This window comes from Phacochoerus africanus, chromosome 5 (assembly GCF_016906955.1).
Source record: "Phacochoerus africanus isolate WHEZ1 chromosome 5, ROS_Pafr_v1, whole genome shotgun sequence".
In the NCBI taxonomy this organism is placed as follows: Eukaryota; Metazoa; Chordata; class Mammalia; order Artiodactyla; family Suidae; genus Phacochoerus; species Phacochoerus africanus.
In genome coordinates this window covers 81,026,799-81,043,718 of record NC_062548.1, presented here as the reverse complement: position 1 = coordinate 81,043,718, position 16,920 = coordinate 81,026,799, and the positions used below count along the sequence as shown (strand labels likewise).

The window sequence follows — 16,920 nt, the reverse complement described above, 5'->3', positions numbered from 1 at the left end:
AGCATTTTGAAACACCTCCCGGGCACTGCACTGTAACGACAGTGTCAACTGCAATCATATGATCCAGTGACACGCAGAAGGTAGATATGATCCCACTTGTTTCACCTGCAGAAAGCCAGGCTCAGAAGGGTGATTGACGTCCCTTGCCCAAGGGCTAATGACTAGTGATGAGAGAAAGACTGTCCAGGGCCTGAGTAAACACAGTTTCTCTATGCCTGCTTCCTCACTGGTAAAGTAGAAATGAGCCCTCTCCTCCGCAGAGGGCTGAGGAAATGACGGAGGCAGTGAGCCCAGTTCCGGGCTGAGCACACAGGGCAGCAGGTGCCAAGCTCATCGAGGAAGCCCAATCGGCCCAAGAGAACTGGGAGGACTGGGCAAGGCTCTTGCCTGGTGCCCACCTGTCAAGCCCGCAAACAGGGAGGGGGTGAGCAGAGCCATCAGTGAGGCCCAGCCAGGACCTGGGCTCTGTAGTCCATCACCTGGTGGGTCCTCACCTTCTGTGACTGCACGTTTTCTAAGCCTCAGTTCCTCACCTCCAAATAGAGATGGCAGGAGGGTCGTGGCCCGGGAGGTGGTGGGAGGGTCAGGTAAGATCTTAGGACTCCTTCTCCCTGCGATGTGTCCTCCAAGTTCTTTTTTTTTTTAAATTGGAGCAATTTATTCAGGATTAATTGTCGTAAGTAAATGCATACGTATGCATCATGCTGTCTTGCAGGTATTATTTCTTTACTTCACCAGTTCTTTGGAGCAGTCCCGTAATTCCTTTACCGTCAAACGTCTTGAGGACAAGCTTCACATTTGACATTATTTCCTCCATGTTGACTCTTCCCCCCCATAATCCAGGTTGTGCCTCTCCCGGTCTAACGAAAAGGGCTCCCACGAGGTTCTGTCATCATCTCTTACTCACCCACCTCCATGGCTTCTCTCCCCTCACTTTTTCATTTTTGGCATCTCCTGCTGCGTTTCACCTTTGCCAGTGGTCTGGAGAAGTAATCCCTTTTGATAAAGAGTCGAGAATAGTAATGGAGGCCCCTCTGCACGTCTCTTTTTAAGGCCCTTATTACTTGGTTCTCTAGAGAAGAAGCTGAAACCTTCTTCTGTGACCCTTAAAAGACCCCACACTTTATTTCCTCCAGGGGATTGTCTCTGTAACTTTTAAGCATCCAAAGAGCTCATTTGGAACTGAAAATGGGCCAAATATCAGTGAAATCGAACTGCTCCGTGGAGACCAAAGATCTTGCAGTTTTAACAACCGTGTTCTGTGAGAAACTATCTTCCAAACCCCACCCCACCCCCCACACACATGCACACTCTTAAGATTCATCAGGAACCGGTGGAAAACAGCTCAGAGGAAGTACAGCTGTACCCTCCGAGGAGCACGCGTGGAGGAAGCCAGGCCGAGGAAGAGGGGGTGTTCCCTGGGCGGTGACATACAGCATTCTTTTCACTTGAGGCATCCAAGCCTGAGGCGCTGCAGTCTCCCCTGGGGAATATGACATAATCATAGGCGGGAAGAGCCTCACAACAACAGACCAGTGTCCACACATCCTTCTCCAAAGGAAACCCCTTCCCATCCTGTGTGCGAAGCTCCCATGGCCGCGGAGGCTCCAATGCCAACCTGCCTCCAGCCAGACAAAATAGCCCAAAGCCAGTGATCTGATAGGATGTATTTATATTTACATGGTACATTGTAAAGCAATGGCTACATTGGTCATACATATTAGAAACCATAAAAAAAGGTTAAGAACTAAAATGTACATCATACACTTGTATATATATTTTTTACACAGAGGTAAAAAGGCTTATTATAAAAAAATCAATACAACGGGGCTTTTAGTACACAGGTAAAGAAGGAATTATGCTTCAGGCACTTTAATCTGTTAATGTGAGCAAAACAGCTTGGTGGGTGGGGGGTGGGAGGTGGTCAGCGGTGGGGAGGGGCTTCCAAACAGAAGATCTTTTGTTACTGCTTTGTTACCACAGATACAAAAATAAAATCTGAAATAATTTCTCTTGGATGATTGACGTCAGTATGGCAAAGCTGATGTTCAGCTGCAGTGTGGCAATTAGAGAGAGACGTATTTACACAAATGTCCCCATGGCTGTCCTTGTGCCCTTAACCGCTACCTTCTTCACAAACCAAAAAGGATACGTGGAGTAAGATTCACGAGCGTTACCTCTTCAGAGGGGTAGAAAAGGACAAGGGGTAAAGGAAGACAGAAACAGATGATGACTCGACAGAGATGACCAACAAAAAGCAGCCAGGATGTGTGTATTCTTACTAAATAAATAGGGGCACTTGAACTGAGGTCTAACCAAACATACATTAGTGTTGTGCTTTGTAGAGAGGAGACCTTGAGAAAGACCCTGAGGAAATACCTCAGGACAGGGGGGAAAGACGGTCTCTTGGCGGTGGGAGGCTGGCTGAAGCCCTTCTAGATGTTCTCCAGGCTGGGAAGCGGCTCTTTTCTTGCATCATCAGATTAATAGCTCCTTTCCCAAACTGGAAGGCGCAACCAGTCGCTCCACCTAACGAAAATGTCTACCAAAGAGCTCAGAAGCACACTGGGTATTTACATCGATGATCAGAGAAAGAAAGGCGATGGGCTCTCAGGAGAGCTGAAAACATTCCCATGAAGGTAAGCGTGGCTAGCACTTTCCCAATACGATTGGCAGATTGGAAAAAAAGTCCCTTTTCTTGGAGACTGATGTCCTGGTGGCCACAGAGGAGGGATGCGGGAAGCGGGGAGGGTGGGATGAGGCCAGGCCCTCGGCTGGAAATGACCACAGGAAGATCCTGGTGGGAAGGACAGCCAGTGCTGACAGGCCTGTCCTCTATGGTCTCCACGACACCCTGATTGTACTATGGCAGGTACAGGTAACCACTCTCCATTCTACTTTCTGCAGTAAGACTTGGCTACTCCTTGCAATATATTAGAAAAATACTCTTTTCCAGCTAATAATCAGAAGCCTCCTACGTGGCAAGGCGAAAGGGGTAGACCCAGCCTGCTGAACTAACCATCTGTGCACCCCAAGTGGCAGGTCTGGGTTTGGAGTTGCAGGAGAAAGACACTTAGGCAGCGGAAGGGTTTTTACATATGGCCTTGTTTTCCCCAAGTATAAATGAAGAATCTGGTGATGAGAAATTGAGTCCAAAATGAAAACACAAACACAAACCCATGAACAAAATGCAACCCACCACTCTTCAAATTGATGGTATTTAAAATTTCCCCCAGTTAATAGAAAATAGCCACTGGGGGCGGGGGGGGGGGGGGGGGGGAGTTCCTATAGTTTTATTTATCACAACCTTAGTGATTCTCAACTGGACCGTGGTTGGAGAACACTGGTTTGTGCCTGAAGAGACTATTTGCTTTGCAAAACCATGAGCAGAATTTCTTACTTCATGAGCATTTTCTTCGAATATTGCTAAATTTTTACAAGTGGTGGTGACATAATTTTAAAAAGTTCTACTTTAGGGGTAACTGGGGAGGCTCAGAGAAACCTGAAATCCCCTTTCTAGCCCTGGTCTGAGAGGATGTGATGCAGTTAAGAGAATTTTCCTGATTCTCCCAAGTTAATCTGAAGTTAAGGCTCAATTCTCAGTCATTTCACGATTAAATGTTTTTATCAGTGAATGACAGCTTTTGGGAGAAGTGAGGGGGGCGATGGGAGATGATGGGCTCAAGAGAGAAAATGCAGATCACATGGGAAGTTTGGCTTCAGAAAAGTTAAAGCGATCTCGGGAGAAGTTAAAGTAGCTCACCTTCTATACATAATAACTGACTGCAGGTTAAAAGACGTCTGGGAGGCTTTTCATCATTCCGACATCCCATTTCCACAGGAACCCGAGGAAGCGTTCGCAAGAGGGAGGCTGAACCAGGACAAAGATGGTCTTCGCAGCTCTCGGGGGAAAAAAAACCCACCGACAAAACCCACCCCAAATCAGCAGTTCCCACTGTAGGCGCCTTTGAACTGGAAGAGGTGGGGAGAAAGGATGAGAAATCGACACCTGTATGAGATAGTCAGCTTGAATATACAGACTGTTAGTAATACACGAGCGTCCAGGCGGAGGGTCCCTTCCTTGGAACACTGTGTGTGCGTGCGTGGGTGGAGCCGGGGCAGAGAGGGTGGCGGGGGTGCAGCGTCCACCAGGCAGGGGCCCCAGGCTGGAAGGGTGCCTCCGGTACCTGGGAGCCGGGGAGAGATGAGAGGATGAAGAAGACAAGTCCCCGTGGGGCTGTGGCTGGAGGAAGGGGAGGGAGGGAAACCGCGTCACACGGCCGCTTTGTGCTTCCCGCCGCAGCACCTGCACATCACTCCGCAGTGGTAGCAGGCTCGCAGGGGCAGGTAACAGCACATACAAGGGGCCAAGAAAGACAAGGCAATAAGAGCCATCCACCGGAGGCAAAACTTCTCGTCGCTAGTATCGCACGAGCACGGGTCTGTATAGTCTCCCTCGGGGTCCGACATACAGTGATAGAGCATGCTGTCCGCACACCACATACAGCTCACCCGGCGGATGCAAGTTCTCACGGAGTCGGGCGCGTCCTGACAGTGGCCCCTCCGGTTCTCCTCGTGGTTGAACATGTCCCGACAATACTCGCACCGGGAGCGCTCCCCGTCCTCCTTCCGCCGCCGGGACTTGCCCCGGGAGGGCTGGGTCTTGATCACGTTGCCCCCGCGCCCTTTGGGGTCCTCGCCGAGGCCAAAGTCTGAGGAGTCCACGTAGGGGTAGTTGTAGTCATGCTTGGGGACCTCGCCCTTGGCAAAGCGCACGTAGGAGTCCGCGTCCTCCGAGGGGTCCAGGTATTTGCCCCTCACTGGCGCGTGCCGGTAATCCTCGTAGCCCGTCATCCAGATCTTCTCCCTGGGGTTGATGCGCACGATCTCCTCGTCGTCATCCGGGAAGCTCACCTGACGGTAGGGCCTTGGCATCGGCTGCCGCAGAAGAAAAAGACGTTCGTTTGTACCAGTGCCTCAACCAACCTCCAGTATGCATCTTTCACCTTGGCAAAAGGGATCTCTTTAAGAAACTCACCCATCTTGTAATTACTGTACAGCTTAGGGTGAAAGATGTATTTCCAATTGTCTAAATCCCTTCCTGGGTCAGGAAATCAACTTAACAGGCATTGGAAGGGTTTCCCCCTCTTTTGTTGAAGTATTACCCTCTGTCCGGGGAAGTATACACACTGTTAAGAATCAAGGGTGAATTTTCAGAAGCTGGACATGCCCAGATCAAAAAAGCAGAACTGGAGGCCCTCCCTGGGATATCCTCATCTCCCTTCAGTGACCTCTGACCACCTAAGGTGACAGTGACTGCTATCCTGATTTCTAATGGCTTACTTTCACCTGTTTTGAAACAGTGTGCTCTCTTGTAAGATTGGCTGTTTTTGTTTTTTTTTTTCCAGTGAAGCAAAAGAACATTGGAGTGTGTTGCATGTTATAAGGTATGTTCATTTGTTACCTTTACGTACATCTGTAACGTGCACTGGACCACAATACAAAATGCATGTCTCACTTTGGGCCATGCTCAAAAAAGCAAAAGTGGACACTAGAAATTATGAGGCTCACAGGGACCTTGTCATCTGGTTGGGAAGGTAAGATGCTGGGATATGCAAAACCTAAGAGTACAGGCTCCAGAGGCCAACTGCCTGGGTTCAAATCCTGCCAGGATCTATTTGACACATAGTGAGCAGCAGAGCTAAGATCTGAGCCCTGGGGGAAGGCCTGATTCAGAGCCACACCTTTTAGCCTTCAGACCAACCCACGTTTTCCTTTAGGGTCAGTCAGTCATCTCTGCAGGCAGGCTGGCTCCGGTGTGCACCAGTGCCTTGTCCAGAGCGACAGGCACTAAATAGTGGATACAGGTAAGCCTGCCTTGCACCAGGCATCCCAGTTGTGGAAGACAATTGAGAGTTTCCACCTTTGAAGCTCTCTGAGCATAAAGGCTTTTTTTTTTTTTTTTTTGGTCTTTTTGCCTTTTTTCTAGGGCCGCTTCCACGGCATATGGAGGTTCCCAGAATAGGGGTCAAATCGGAGCGGTAGCTGCCGGCCTACGCCAGAGCCACAGCAACGCGGGATCCGAGCCACATCTGCAAACTACACCACAGCTCACAGCAATGCCGGATCCTTAACCCACTGAGCAAGGCCAGGGACCGAACCTGCAACCTCATGGTTCCTAGTCAGATTCGTTAACCACTGTGCCACAACGGGGACTCCATGAGCATAAAGGCTTTTTAAGGAGTGAGGAGCATAGCTCTGAATAAACCCATTGGAGTGGAAATTCCCTAGCAAATTGCTAAGCCTCAGACTCCATTTCTCTTGACTATCAAACTGAACAGGGCTATTGTGAGAATGAAAAGAAAGAATCTATGCAGTGTCAGCACAGGGCCTGTCACATAGGACACACTTGATACCTGTTGCCAATGTCCTCCTTATAATATTGTCATAGAGTTTATCACATGGTAATTAGGCGTATCCATCACTTTCCACAAAATTGTGAGCTCCTGGAGGTCAGGGGCCATGTCTTGCAGGCGTTGCCCTAATTCCTGCCAAATTCTTGATGTCAGAGTTTCCCTGACTTTGGAAAAATCACAACCCTGCAGTACTTCAAAACAAATTTTGGGAGCTGACATAGACTTTGCTAATGATTTATTTTGCAAAGTAAGGAGAGTCAAAAAGTCAGTTCCCATTTACTGCTACCTTAATGTGATTTTAAAATAGAACATTTTAATGCCAAAATATTAGGAAGCACACACTAAGATGATTTGGAAAGAAGAGTCATATATATCTATCTTTACGTTAAAAACCCCAGGTGCCTCTTTTCAAAGCAGACTGGTGGCCACATCTTACCACCTGGGCCCCAGGCTATGGCCCACAGTTCGGGAACCTCTCTGAAAAACAGCCGCTTGGTAAATATTTGCTGAATTACTGAATTCCAGCTACAGCTCCCCAAGAAAGCCGGGGTCTGCAGCCCAAGATGCCAGGGTGCCTGAGCCAAGGGTACAGTATTCTGTGGTCCTGATCATGGCTTGGCTCTGTGCTTTCACACAAAGCCAGGAGGCCCTTTGGACAGAGAAAGGTACGAGGCAGTGTGGCACCTTGGATGAGGAGAGACGGGCATTTGAATCTTGTTGCACTAGGGATCCTCCCTGGGCCGCAGCCTCCTCATCTATAAAGTGGGGATGCAGAGGACCAGCTTGCGGGTAACCTGTGTGCATTAAAGGAGATAAAGCATGTGAAGGGTCTGGCAAGGTGTCTGGCACACAGAGCACTCGGAGTAAGGGTGAGTCGCCCGCACCACCTCCGATGAGGGGGTGGGGGTACAAAGCGGGAGAACAGAAGAGGCCTAGGCTCGGGCATGTGGCTGAATGGGAAGGGGAGGAGGCTGTTCCAGAATCTCAAGCCACCCACCCCCTGGCCTCTGAGGCATGAGATGGCTGCTCACCTGTTCGAGGTGATAGTGGTCCGTGGGGTAAGGGTCGTGGAGGTGGCCCAGGGTATAAATCCTCCGGTGCTCACAGGATGTGGGGGAGGAGATCGTCCGCGTAGGTTGTTCCCTCTTCTGAGACGAATTTGAAGAACTGTCTGTAGCTGTCTGTGTAGAATGAGGTACCCATGAGTTAATTAAAAAAAAAAAAAAGAAAAAAAAGAAAAAAAAAAAAGAAAACAAAACCCAAAACCAAACCCACACAAAAATTCTAACACACCGTCTACTCTGACCTGTGGTGTCTTGCTGGACTTCCCGCCATCCTGAGTTTATCTTGGCCTGAAGGGCCAGGTCGTCTAAACACGGCGGGCAGAGAAACCAGCCACCAGACCCTGGAAAGCTGGGTTTGTTTTCTCAAATGTGGGAGCAGGCCTGGCTCTGGGGAGGGGCTCACCGCTCCAGGCCCCCTGCTGGCGCACTCCCGTTTGATCAAGAATGGTACCCGTTTGTGGCCCAGGCTGTGGGGTCCTCGGGTAAGCAGAGAAGATGCATGCAAGCAAATATCAAACCCAAGTGTTTCTTTGTGGGGCTCCCTCCAGCCTGGGAAAGTCTGAGATAAGGATGTCTCGCAGGGGCATTCTGGGTACTGACTTTCCAGGAAGAAATTTTGTAATCCTCTCCAGATGTCTTGCACTCAGGGATGAAGGCCACCATCTCTGAGGGTGAGTGCAGAGCTGTTTTCCCAGGAGAGTTCAGAATGGAGCCTCCAGGACAGTCTCTTTGGAAGGTGGTCAGATATCAGGATGGATTATGGCCTTCCAGTATACCCACCACCTAGGTGCTTCGTGCTCCCAGCCTGCGCCGCCCTCCATAACCCTATGGCCCAGCAGCTACATGCTCATAAAAGGCTTTGCCAAGTACAACTGGCACCTGCCTTAAAAGACCAGGTGCCCCTCGGAACCCCCATTCCATCTTCCACATCCTTAGAATGATGGACCCTTCTCTCTTCTTTTTTGCTCTGCCTGTGGTGTGCCAAAGTTCCTGAACCAGCGATCAAACTTGTGCCACAGCAGTGACAATGCTGGATCCTTAACCCACTGAGCCACCAGGGAACTCCTCCCATCTTTCTTTTATCCACAAATAAATAAAAAGGTTTTCCTTAATATCTAGATGTCCTCTTTCTAGTAAATATCTAGGAACTTCTGGTAAATAACCTAGCTGCTTCTCACTCTTACATTCCCCTTATCTCATTTGCTTATTTTTTATTTTATTGTTATTTTGTTAGTGTCACAGATCCTTCTGGGGGCAAGGCAAGGTTAAAACAAGTAAGTCTTATGAAAGTTATTTCTACCCCTCCCCATTAAGGTAATAAACGCACAGAAAAACTGGACCACAAGTATTCAGGAAAAAGACAAGACACCCATATTTCCATTATGCAGCACAACCAATGTTCATTTTTAAAACTTGGTGGATATGTACAGCATTCCTTTGGATTTTTCTTTAACTTTGGTTGGTCCATGTGATACGGGGCTGTTTCCCATCCCACAATCACATCAACGAATTCAGATTCAGCACACAGTACTCTCTGAGGCAATACAGAGACTTCTGATGGCGAGGTCAGAAAAGATGCTGACTCTGTCGCAGAAGTTAAGGTCTAAGAGTCCTGTCAGTGTAGAATTGTGGTGAAGGGCAGGGAAAGAACCTATCTGAGGATATGAAGTGAAGCAAAACCAAGGGAAGAAGGGCTCCACAGATACCACTGGAGCTTCTGGATCCAGCCAAGCCTGAATGAATCTTAATCTACCCTAGGATGTCCCAAAGCTAAGAGCCAATTCCCTTTGGTAACTTAACCCAGAATGCGTTGAGTTTGTCTTTTGCATGCACTTTCCCTCATTCCCGACTCCTTCTCTGTGGCAGCTGTTCCACTTGCATCACATTCCCGGCCTCTTTCTTGCTGTGCTCACTCCTCGCCACAGTGGGGGGACTGGAACAGGGCGTTCGATGCCTGCTATTTTCCTTCTCTGCCTATTGGGAGCCACCCAACTAGCTCGTAGCATGTGCTGGTCATCATTCTTGAGACTGTGAGGTCCACTTGGAGGTCAAGGGCCCAGCCCACCGCGGGGAGGGTGTGGAGACCCAGCGCACACATGCCCAGTGGTGCAGGTCTATCTAATCCTAGGGTTCAGCCCTGGGATGTCCCCTTCCCGCAAATGTAAGTCAGGATAAACATCATCAGTAATGAAGGGTCTCCAATCTTTTTTTTCTCAGTCAGTTCAGAACTCAGGTAAGAGTTGCTATTTACTCCTCAAATCCCAGTAACTAAAGGAAATGAAATGGATACACATGAATTTTTACTCTCTTCCAAACTCTGGTCTGTCCTCCAACCCTCACCCACCCTTTCCTTATGTCTTTGCAGGTACTGCCTCCCTCTCAACACCTGAGTGATTGTAATAGTACGACACGCAACCCTGAACAGTCTCAGGTTGATCCTGTTGTATATAGCACAGGGAATTTTATCTACTTATAATGGAATATGATGGAGGGAAATGTGAGAAAAAGAATGTATATATATGTGTGACTGGGTCCTTCTACTGTACAGTAGAAATTGAAAGAACATTCCAAACCAATTATAATGGACAAAAAAATAAAAATCATTTGAAAAAATAAATTTGATCATAAGAAAAGAGAAAACCTGGGAGTTCCCGTCGTGGCTCAGTGGTTAACGAACCCGACTAGTATCCATGAGGATGCAGGTTCGATCCCTGGCCTTGCTCAGAGGGTTAAGGATCTGGCGTTGCTGTGGGCTGTGGTATAGGCCAGCAGCTGTAGCTCTGATTTGACCTCCAGCCTGGAAACCTCCATATGCCGTGGGTACGGCCCTAAAGTGACAAAAAAGAAAAAGAAAAAGAAAAAAAAAAAGGAGAGAGAGAAGACAAAACCTAAAAAACAAACAAAAAGTCTCAGGTTATGTGAGGGCTTATGACATGCCAGGCCCTGGCTACATGTGAACACGACGGCAGGTAAAATACCTTCTCCGCCTCACACAGAGGAAAATGCAGACTCTGAGAAGTCTGGGATCCTGCTGACTGTGGCAGGCAGCCCCTGCACACCAAGCCCAGGGGGATCTCTCTGCACCACATTGCTGCTTCTCCAGCCCAGCAGAGCCCAGGCTAATGCCTGCTCTGTGTTAACCTTGGCGAGATTAACACAAGCACAACTCTTCCAAGTTAAGAAGGTTCGTCCTGATTCATACAAACCCAGGAGGTAAGGGGGCGGTGTCTCATGACACAAAGGTTTCTCCAGATCTCAATAAATACTCTGTGAATGAGTAGATAAGGGCCCTTTGGTGTGATTCAAACTTCAAGGGTTAAATTAACTCTTATCCAACACCCATGTGACAGCCACGTCTCGGGTCAGAAGCTACCCTGGGACTGAACACTGAACTATGCACTCAGCATTTAGTTCTCAGAAACCCAGTTAACGTATCATGGTCTCCTCGGCATTAGTCATCTGTTCACTGGAATCCCTCCTGATTTCTGTGACCTGTGTCCAGGTTAACAATGTATGGAAAGTCATTCTGAGAAACCAGGCACACCCGTATTTCCCAGTATTCCTCAGCCAATCAGATGCCCCCTTCTGACGCAGCCATCCTTCCTCCCCAGCTGGACCAGCCTCTTCCCACAGCAGAGTCAAATGCAGAACTTCCTGGACAATTTTCTGACAGTTTAGAGAACATGAGACCCAGAAAGGCCTTTCCACATCTCCTAAACTGATGACAAATCTGGACAGAGGAGTGGGGAGACCAGGAGCCTGAGGCGTGTCTGCCATTCACTGCCTCCTGTGGGGAGGTACCAGGCCAGCCCCCGCCCTCTGCACCGGACTGCCCTGGGTTTGTCTGGACCCTGGAGGAAGAGCATGTAGGAGGGGTGGTCTCGGAAACCAAGGGTCATTTCACACTTCTGCTATCGGACAAATCTTGCCAAGCGGCGAGTGACCAACCTACCAACAAAAGTGATACACTATCAGGGCATCTCCAAGAGAGATGTGGGGAAAAGCCTTGCACCACATGTGCCTCGGAACTGGTGCCCCCTTGACTGCTCCTGAAGAAAAGCAGCCAGCAAGCTGTGCCCACAGGCACATCAACCAGCAAGATTCTAGAATGTGTCTCCTTTACTCGTGTGCACACGCTAATAACACCCACCAACCTACCAATCTGAGAGCGTCACCTTGGAAAGACTGGCTGAGCTTCGCTTGCCTCGCTGGTAGGGCAGGGGTGGGAGTGGGCAGGGAATCTTGGAACTCCTGCAGGTTTGAGCTCCAGCAGTACAGAAGCAGAAGTCCTCTGTGCTTGGACCGCAGGCTCCTTAGTGGGGTGGCTTGAGCGGCAGGCTTTCAGAGAGAGAAATCAGAGCCAGACTCTGATGACACTCACTGTGAACAACGCCAGACACTGCCACTGCCACTTGCAAATGTGCCCTCCAGAAAAATTTGTCTCTGGTTTTGGGTTCCACTCTGACTCAATGTCAGTGCCCATGGTTAAAAAGATGTCCAATTAAGGAGTCCGCAACCTAATAAGAGGCCTGAACAATGGAAAGGCAACGGAGTATTATAATGCTAAATAACAGGGTCCAGACCCAGGCAGACTAGATTTGCATTGATTCTCTGATAATTATTATAAGTTGTGGGGGTTTTGGTCAAGGTGACCTCTAATTCTAGTTTTCACATCTGCAAAATGGAGCTAAAATTGTCCTCAGGATAATTGCAAAAATGAAATGTGATTAAGCATTTCCATTGTCTAACCTGTTACTACGGATTACACAGAAAAGTTATTGATCCTGTTATCAGGTCCCCTTATTTAACGCCTTATAAAAGTTCAAATGCTTTGTCCAGTAATTCTCTGGACTTTTCTAAGTAAATCCTATCAGCCACAAAAGATAGTCTGGTCTCCTTTCCAATAGCTGTGCCTTGTTTTTGTCTTGGCCCCTTTTTTCCCCAGAGTTTCCAACATGATGAGAAAACAGAGTGGTCCTGCTTGTCCTAAACTGGACTTTGGTGGGATTTTAATGATTCTCTATGAAATATAATGTTTCCAGATAACTGGAGTGATTCTAAAGTCTCCTCGCTAAAGGTTTTCACCAAAATGTGCTGGATGTAACCAGATGTTTTTTCTGTATCTATTGAGATGATTATAGCCTCTCACCTTTAAATCATTAATGTTAAGCTTTTCTACTATAAACCCATCCTTCTTCCATGCCTAGGATGTATTCTACACTACTAGTCTTTCATTAAATTTGTACAAATAGTTGATGTGATTTGTTAATAATTTACTTTAAAACTTTACCTCTAGGTTCATAAATGAGTTTGGCTCCTGATTGTCTCAAATTGAGCTCTTCTTGCTTAGTTTTGTAACAGGGTTACACTGGTCCTGTACACTAAGCAGTGTTCTACTTTTTCCTATACTTTGGGAGTTCTTTCCTTTTTTTAAAAAAATTGAAGTTTAGCTGGGGAGTTCCCATTGTGGCTCAGCAGGGATGAACCCAACTAGGAACAATGAGGATGCAGGTTCAATCCCTGGCTTCTCTCAGTGGGTTAAGGATCTGGCATTGCCATGAGCTGCAGTGTAGGTCACAGATGTGGCTTGGATCTGGCGTTGCTGTGGCTGTGGTGTAGGCTGGCAGCTGCAGCTGTAATTCGACCCCTAGCCTGGGAACTTCCCTCTGCCGCATATGTAGCCCTCAACTCCCACCCCCCTAAAACTGAAGTATAGTTGATTTACAATATTGTGTTAGTTTCCAGAGTACAGCAAAGTGATCTGCACACATATTTATTTTTTCAGATTATTTTCATTATCGATTATCAGAAGATATCAAATATGGTTCCCTTAAGCTACACAGTAAGTCCTCTGAGCTGCAGCTGCAACTTACAACACTAGATCCTTTTAACTCACTGCACCTGGCTGGGAATTGAGCCTGTGCTGCCAGACACAAAACCAGATCCCTAACCTGCTCTGCCACAGTGGGAATAACCACTTAAATTTGGTCCCCCTTTTAAGGGGTATACCTTTGACTACATTTTCAAAAATTTCTACAGTTATATAAAAACACATATTTTGAGTAATAAGCTTCGCAGGGCCTGGTTCTCAAGCCCTCTAATGGGGCAGTGAGTGGAGGTAAGACTTTGACAAGGACACACAGGAGGTTGAAAAAAGAAAGGGAAGGGAGGTGGAAGCAAGAGTCAGAGTGCACTGAGACGAAGAAGTACGCACTGCCAACCTTACAATAATAAATAGAGACACACCGGCCTGGCCGAGTCCACTCTGGTAGTGAAAACGCTAGAGGACTGGCAACTGCTAATTGTCTTCTCCCTCTGGGGACAGGGACAGATAGGATGAACGCCACCTACATAGAGACAAGTGAACAGGTACAGCCACTTCATCCTCCTTGGTCCCCAGGAGCACATGAGCTGCTGTGAACACACAGCATGTGGAGCTGAGCCTGCACTTACCAGCCTTTTCTGGAGGGGAGCAGACCCACATGTTTTGAGTAGGGCAGAGAAAATAAAGTGAAGACACTGCTTAAGGAGCTAGTCCCCATCATCCCAGAATCATACAACCATGTTAAGCAAAAACAGCACTACGCAGAGAGAACTGGCAAACCTCGACTGCAGGCCAGGCGAGGCCACATGTCTTGGGCCAGTTGTTTAGCCTCTGTGGGCCTCAGGGTCCTCACGTGTAAAATGCAGAGTGACCTTGGATGATCTCCAAAGGCTGTTGGAACGCTAACAATTTTATATTGAACCCTTCTGCCTTCCTCCTCAGAATGTTGCAGAGGAGCTTGACTATTAGTCCATTCAAGGGCCACAGGATGTATGCCAACTATAACTCAATAAAAAAATAAATAAATAAATAAAAAATCACCATAGGGAAAAAGAAAAAGTCTGTCCATAGATGCTGATATTCTTAATTTTTAAAGTAGTTATGACCCCAGTTTGTATTATTTTTACTACACTGCACCACCAAGACAGACTTCAGTAGCTGAAAGAACCAAAGCAATATTAAATATTCTTACTATTGCAAGGGCTTCCTGTTTTAATTTTTAAAAACAGGTAGACACATGTGCATTTATATGTGTAAGTATATACCCTGCCTCTCAACCACAGGCTGGGAGAGGAGAGGAATCACATGGAACACCCTGTCTCTGGATGGATGCAGGCATCAGGAAAACTCCTGGCTCGGTGATTTGGGGCTGAGCTGTTGTTTCTAGCTGTTCAGCAAAGCAAGCCCTTCCCCTCAGCAGCTATTAGACTGGAAGGCCTATGGGCAATCCTTTTTCACTGGTAGACAGGAAGCTGTCCCCCATTTTGTCAACAGGACTTTGGGAATAGGTAGTGCTGGCTCTACCATGGTTCCAGGTATCCTCTTTTAAAGAGGTCAGCAGAGCAGGAAACCAGCCCAGTACACGCTCTTTTATAATCCCTGCTAGTGGGCAGTGTGGGTCTAAGAGGCAGCTGGTGGGGGGAAAGGAGATGACTTTGTCCTGAACGCTAAGACATTATCCTGTCCAGGACACAGAGGGCAGAGAGAGTGGGCATTTTTCTACTGTGAAAAAACAACAACAAAAAAATGAAATTCCTACACATTAAAAAAAGGTTTCAGGAGATCCCATTGTGGCTCAGTGGGTTAAGAACTTGATTAGTATCCATGAGGATTCAGGTTCGATCCCAGGCCTTGCTTAGTGGGTTAAGGATCTAATGTTGCCATGAGTTGTGGTGTAGGTTGCACAGAAGCGGCTCAGATCCCGAGTTGCTGTGGCTGTGGTATAGGCTGCCAGCTGCAGCTCAGATTCAACCCCTAGCTTGGTAACTTCCATATGCTGCAGGTGCGGCCCTAGAAAAAAATTTAAAAAAAAGTTTCATATGGAGTTCCCGCAGTGGGATTGGTGGGGTCTGGAGCACTGGGATGCAGGAATGTCATATGCTGTGGGGTGGCCAAAGAGGAAAAAAAAGTTTTATGTGTCTTTCTTTTCTTCCTTCCTTTCTCTCTCCCTCTCTTTCTCCTTCTTGCCTTTTTTTTTTTTTTTTTTTAAGCACCTGCAGCAAATGGAAGTTCCCAGGCTAGGGGTGGAATTGGAGCCACAGCCACAGAAATGCCAGATCTGAGCAGCGTCTTCGACCTACACCACAGCTCATGGCAATGCTGGATCCTTAACCCACTGAACATTCAGGCCAGGGATCAAACCTGCATCCTCATGGATATTAGTCGGGCTCGTTGAGACTAAGCCACAACGGGAACTCCCAAAGTTTTATGTTTCGAAATTTTGAAAGTAGGTGAAATTTGGAAATAAAAGGACTCTGATAAACCCGCAGCTTGGCTTCTCTGGCAGGGCTGTGAGCAGGAAGCAGGTGTCAGGTAACCCTGAATATCTACTCTGCATGAATTAATAAAATGGAAATAGCAGCATCTTACCATCCACAGTTTAAAAAGATGAGATGATATATGTATAAATGAAGAAAGACACAAGTTCGTGAGCTAACAAAACGTCTTTGGACTTCCTGAAATTGAGAGCATTTCAAAGCTTTTGAGCCTTAGATATTTAATTGCTTTAATTTAGCCATTGCAAATATTACAGATTGAATAAAAAGATCCTCCTCTCACTATGTAATGTGAGCTTGATAATTACTGTCATTCAGACGGTAAGCAGTTCCCACCCAATCTTCTGAGAACCTCTACGCCACCCCATGCAGGGTTGGGTTTCTGCCAGCAGTATTTTCCCTGGTGTCACCTATAAACCATAGCTGTCCTTCCCCCAAAACAGTCTTGCTTTTCTTAATAAACCACTGTGGTTTCACGAGTTAAACTTTGTAGAAGTAACTGACATTTTCAACCTACTTTCTCTTTACTTATTCTCTCCCTGCTCTATCCCCTAATCCCTTAATTCCAACAGCAGAGACAAGAGAAACTTTTTTTTTTTTTCCTTTTTAGGGCCACACCTGTGGCATACGGAAGGTCCCAGGCTGGAGGTTGAATTAGGGCTGCAGCGGCTGGCCTATACCACAGCCACACCAGATCCGAGCCATATCTGCAACCTATGCCAAAGCTTGTAGCAACACTGGATCCTTAACCTACTCAGCGAGAGCCGGGATCTAACCTGTGTCCTCATGGACACTATGTCGGGTTCTTAACCTGCTGAGCCACAATGGGAACTCTAACAGGAACATTTTTGATCAACTGATCTTCTAAAATGAGACTAGGGCTCTCAGGTGGGCCCAAGAGAACCCCTCATAGTGCCACTGAAGAGTCAGCTGAGGTTTTAAGTCAATGTACTAGCTGAAAAGTCCATCACTGAGCTTCTTTGGCAATGATGAGAATCTGGTATATTTCATATATGAATGTGAAATGCAAAATCTACTGAGAGAAACTGAATAAATATTTCCTTTTCTTTAAGTTCCCTGAAAGGCAGCAAGTAGATGTGGGGTGTGCATTCGGGTGAACA

General features: G+C 47.3%; 1 protein-coding gene across 3 annotated transcripts in view; it reads right to left on the bottom strand.

Moving 5' to 3' along the window:
* Positions 1-1,652: 1,652 nt before the first annotated feature.
* SPRED2 (sprouty related EVH1 domain containing 2) overlaps positions 1,653-16,920 on the bottom strand; it is a 125,623-nt gene continuing 110,355 nt past the window's right edge. For all 3 annotated transcript variants that reach the window (XM_047781922.1, XM_047781921.1, XM_047781923.1), the window contains 2 exons: positions 7,448-7,597; positions 1,653-4,938 (listed from right to left, as the gene is read on the bottom strand). In XM_047781922.1, the coding sequence (XP_047637878.1) occupies positions 4,273-4,938; positions 7,448-7,597 (816 nt within the window). In that variant the 3' untranslated portion in view covers positions 1,653-4,272. The remainder of the gene's footprint in view (positions 4,939-7,447; positions 7,598-16,920) is intronic.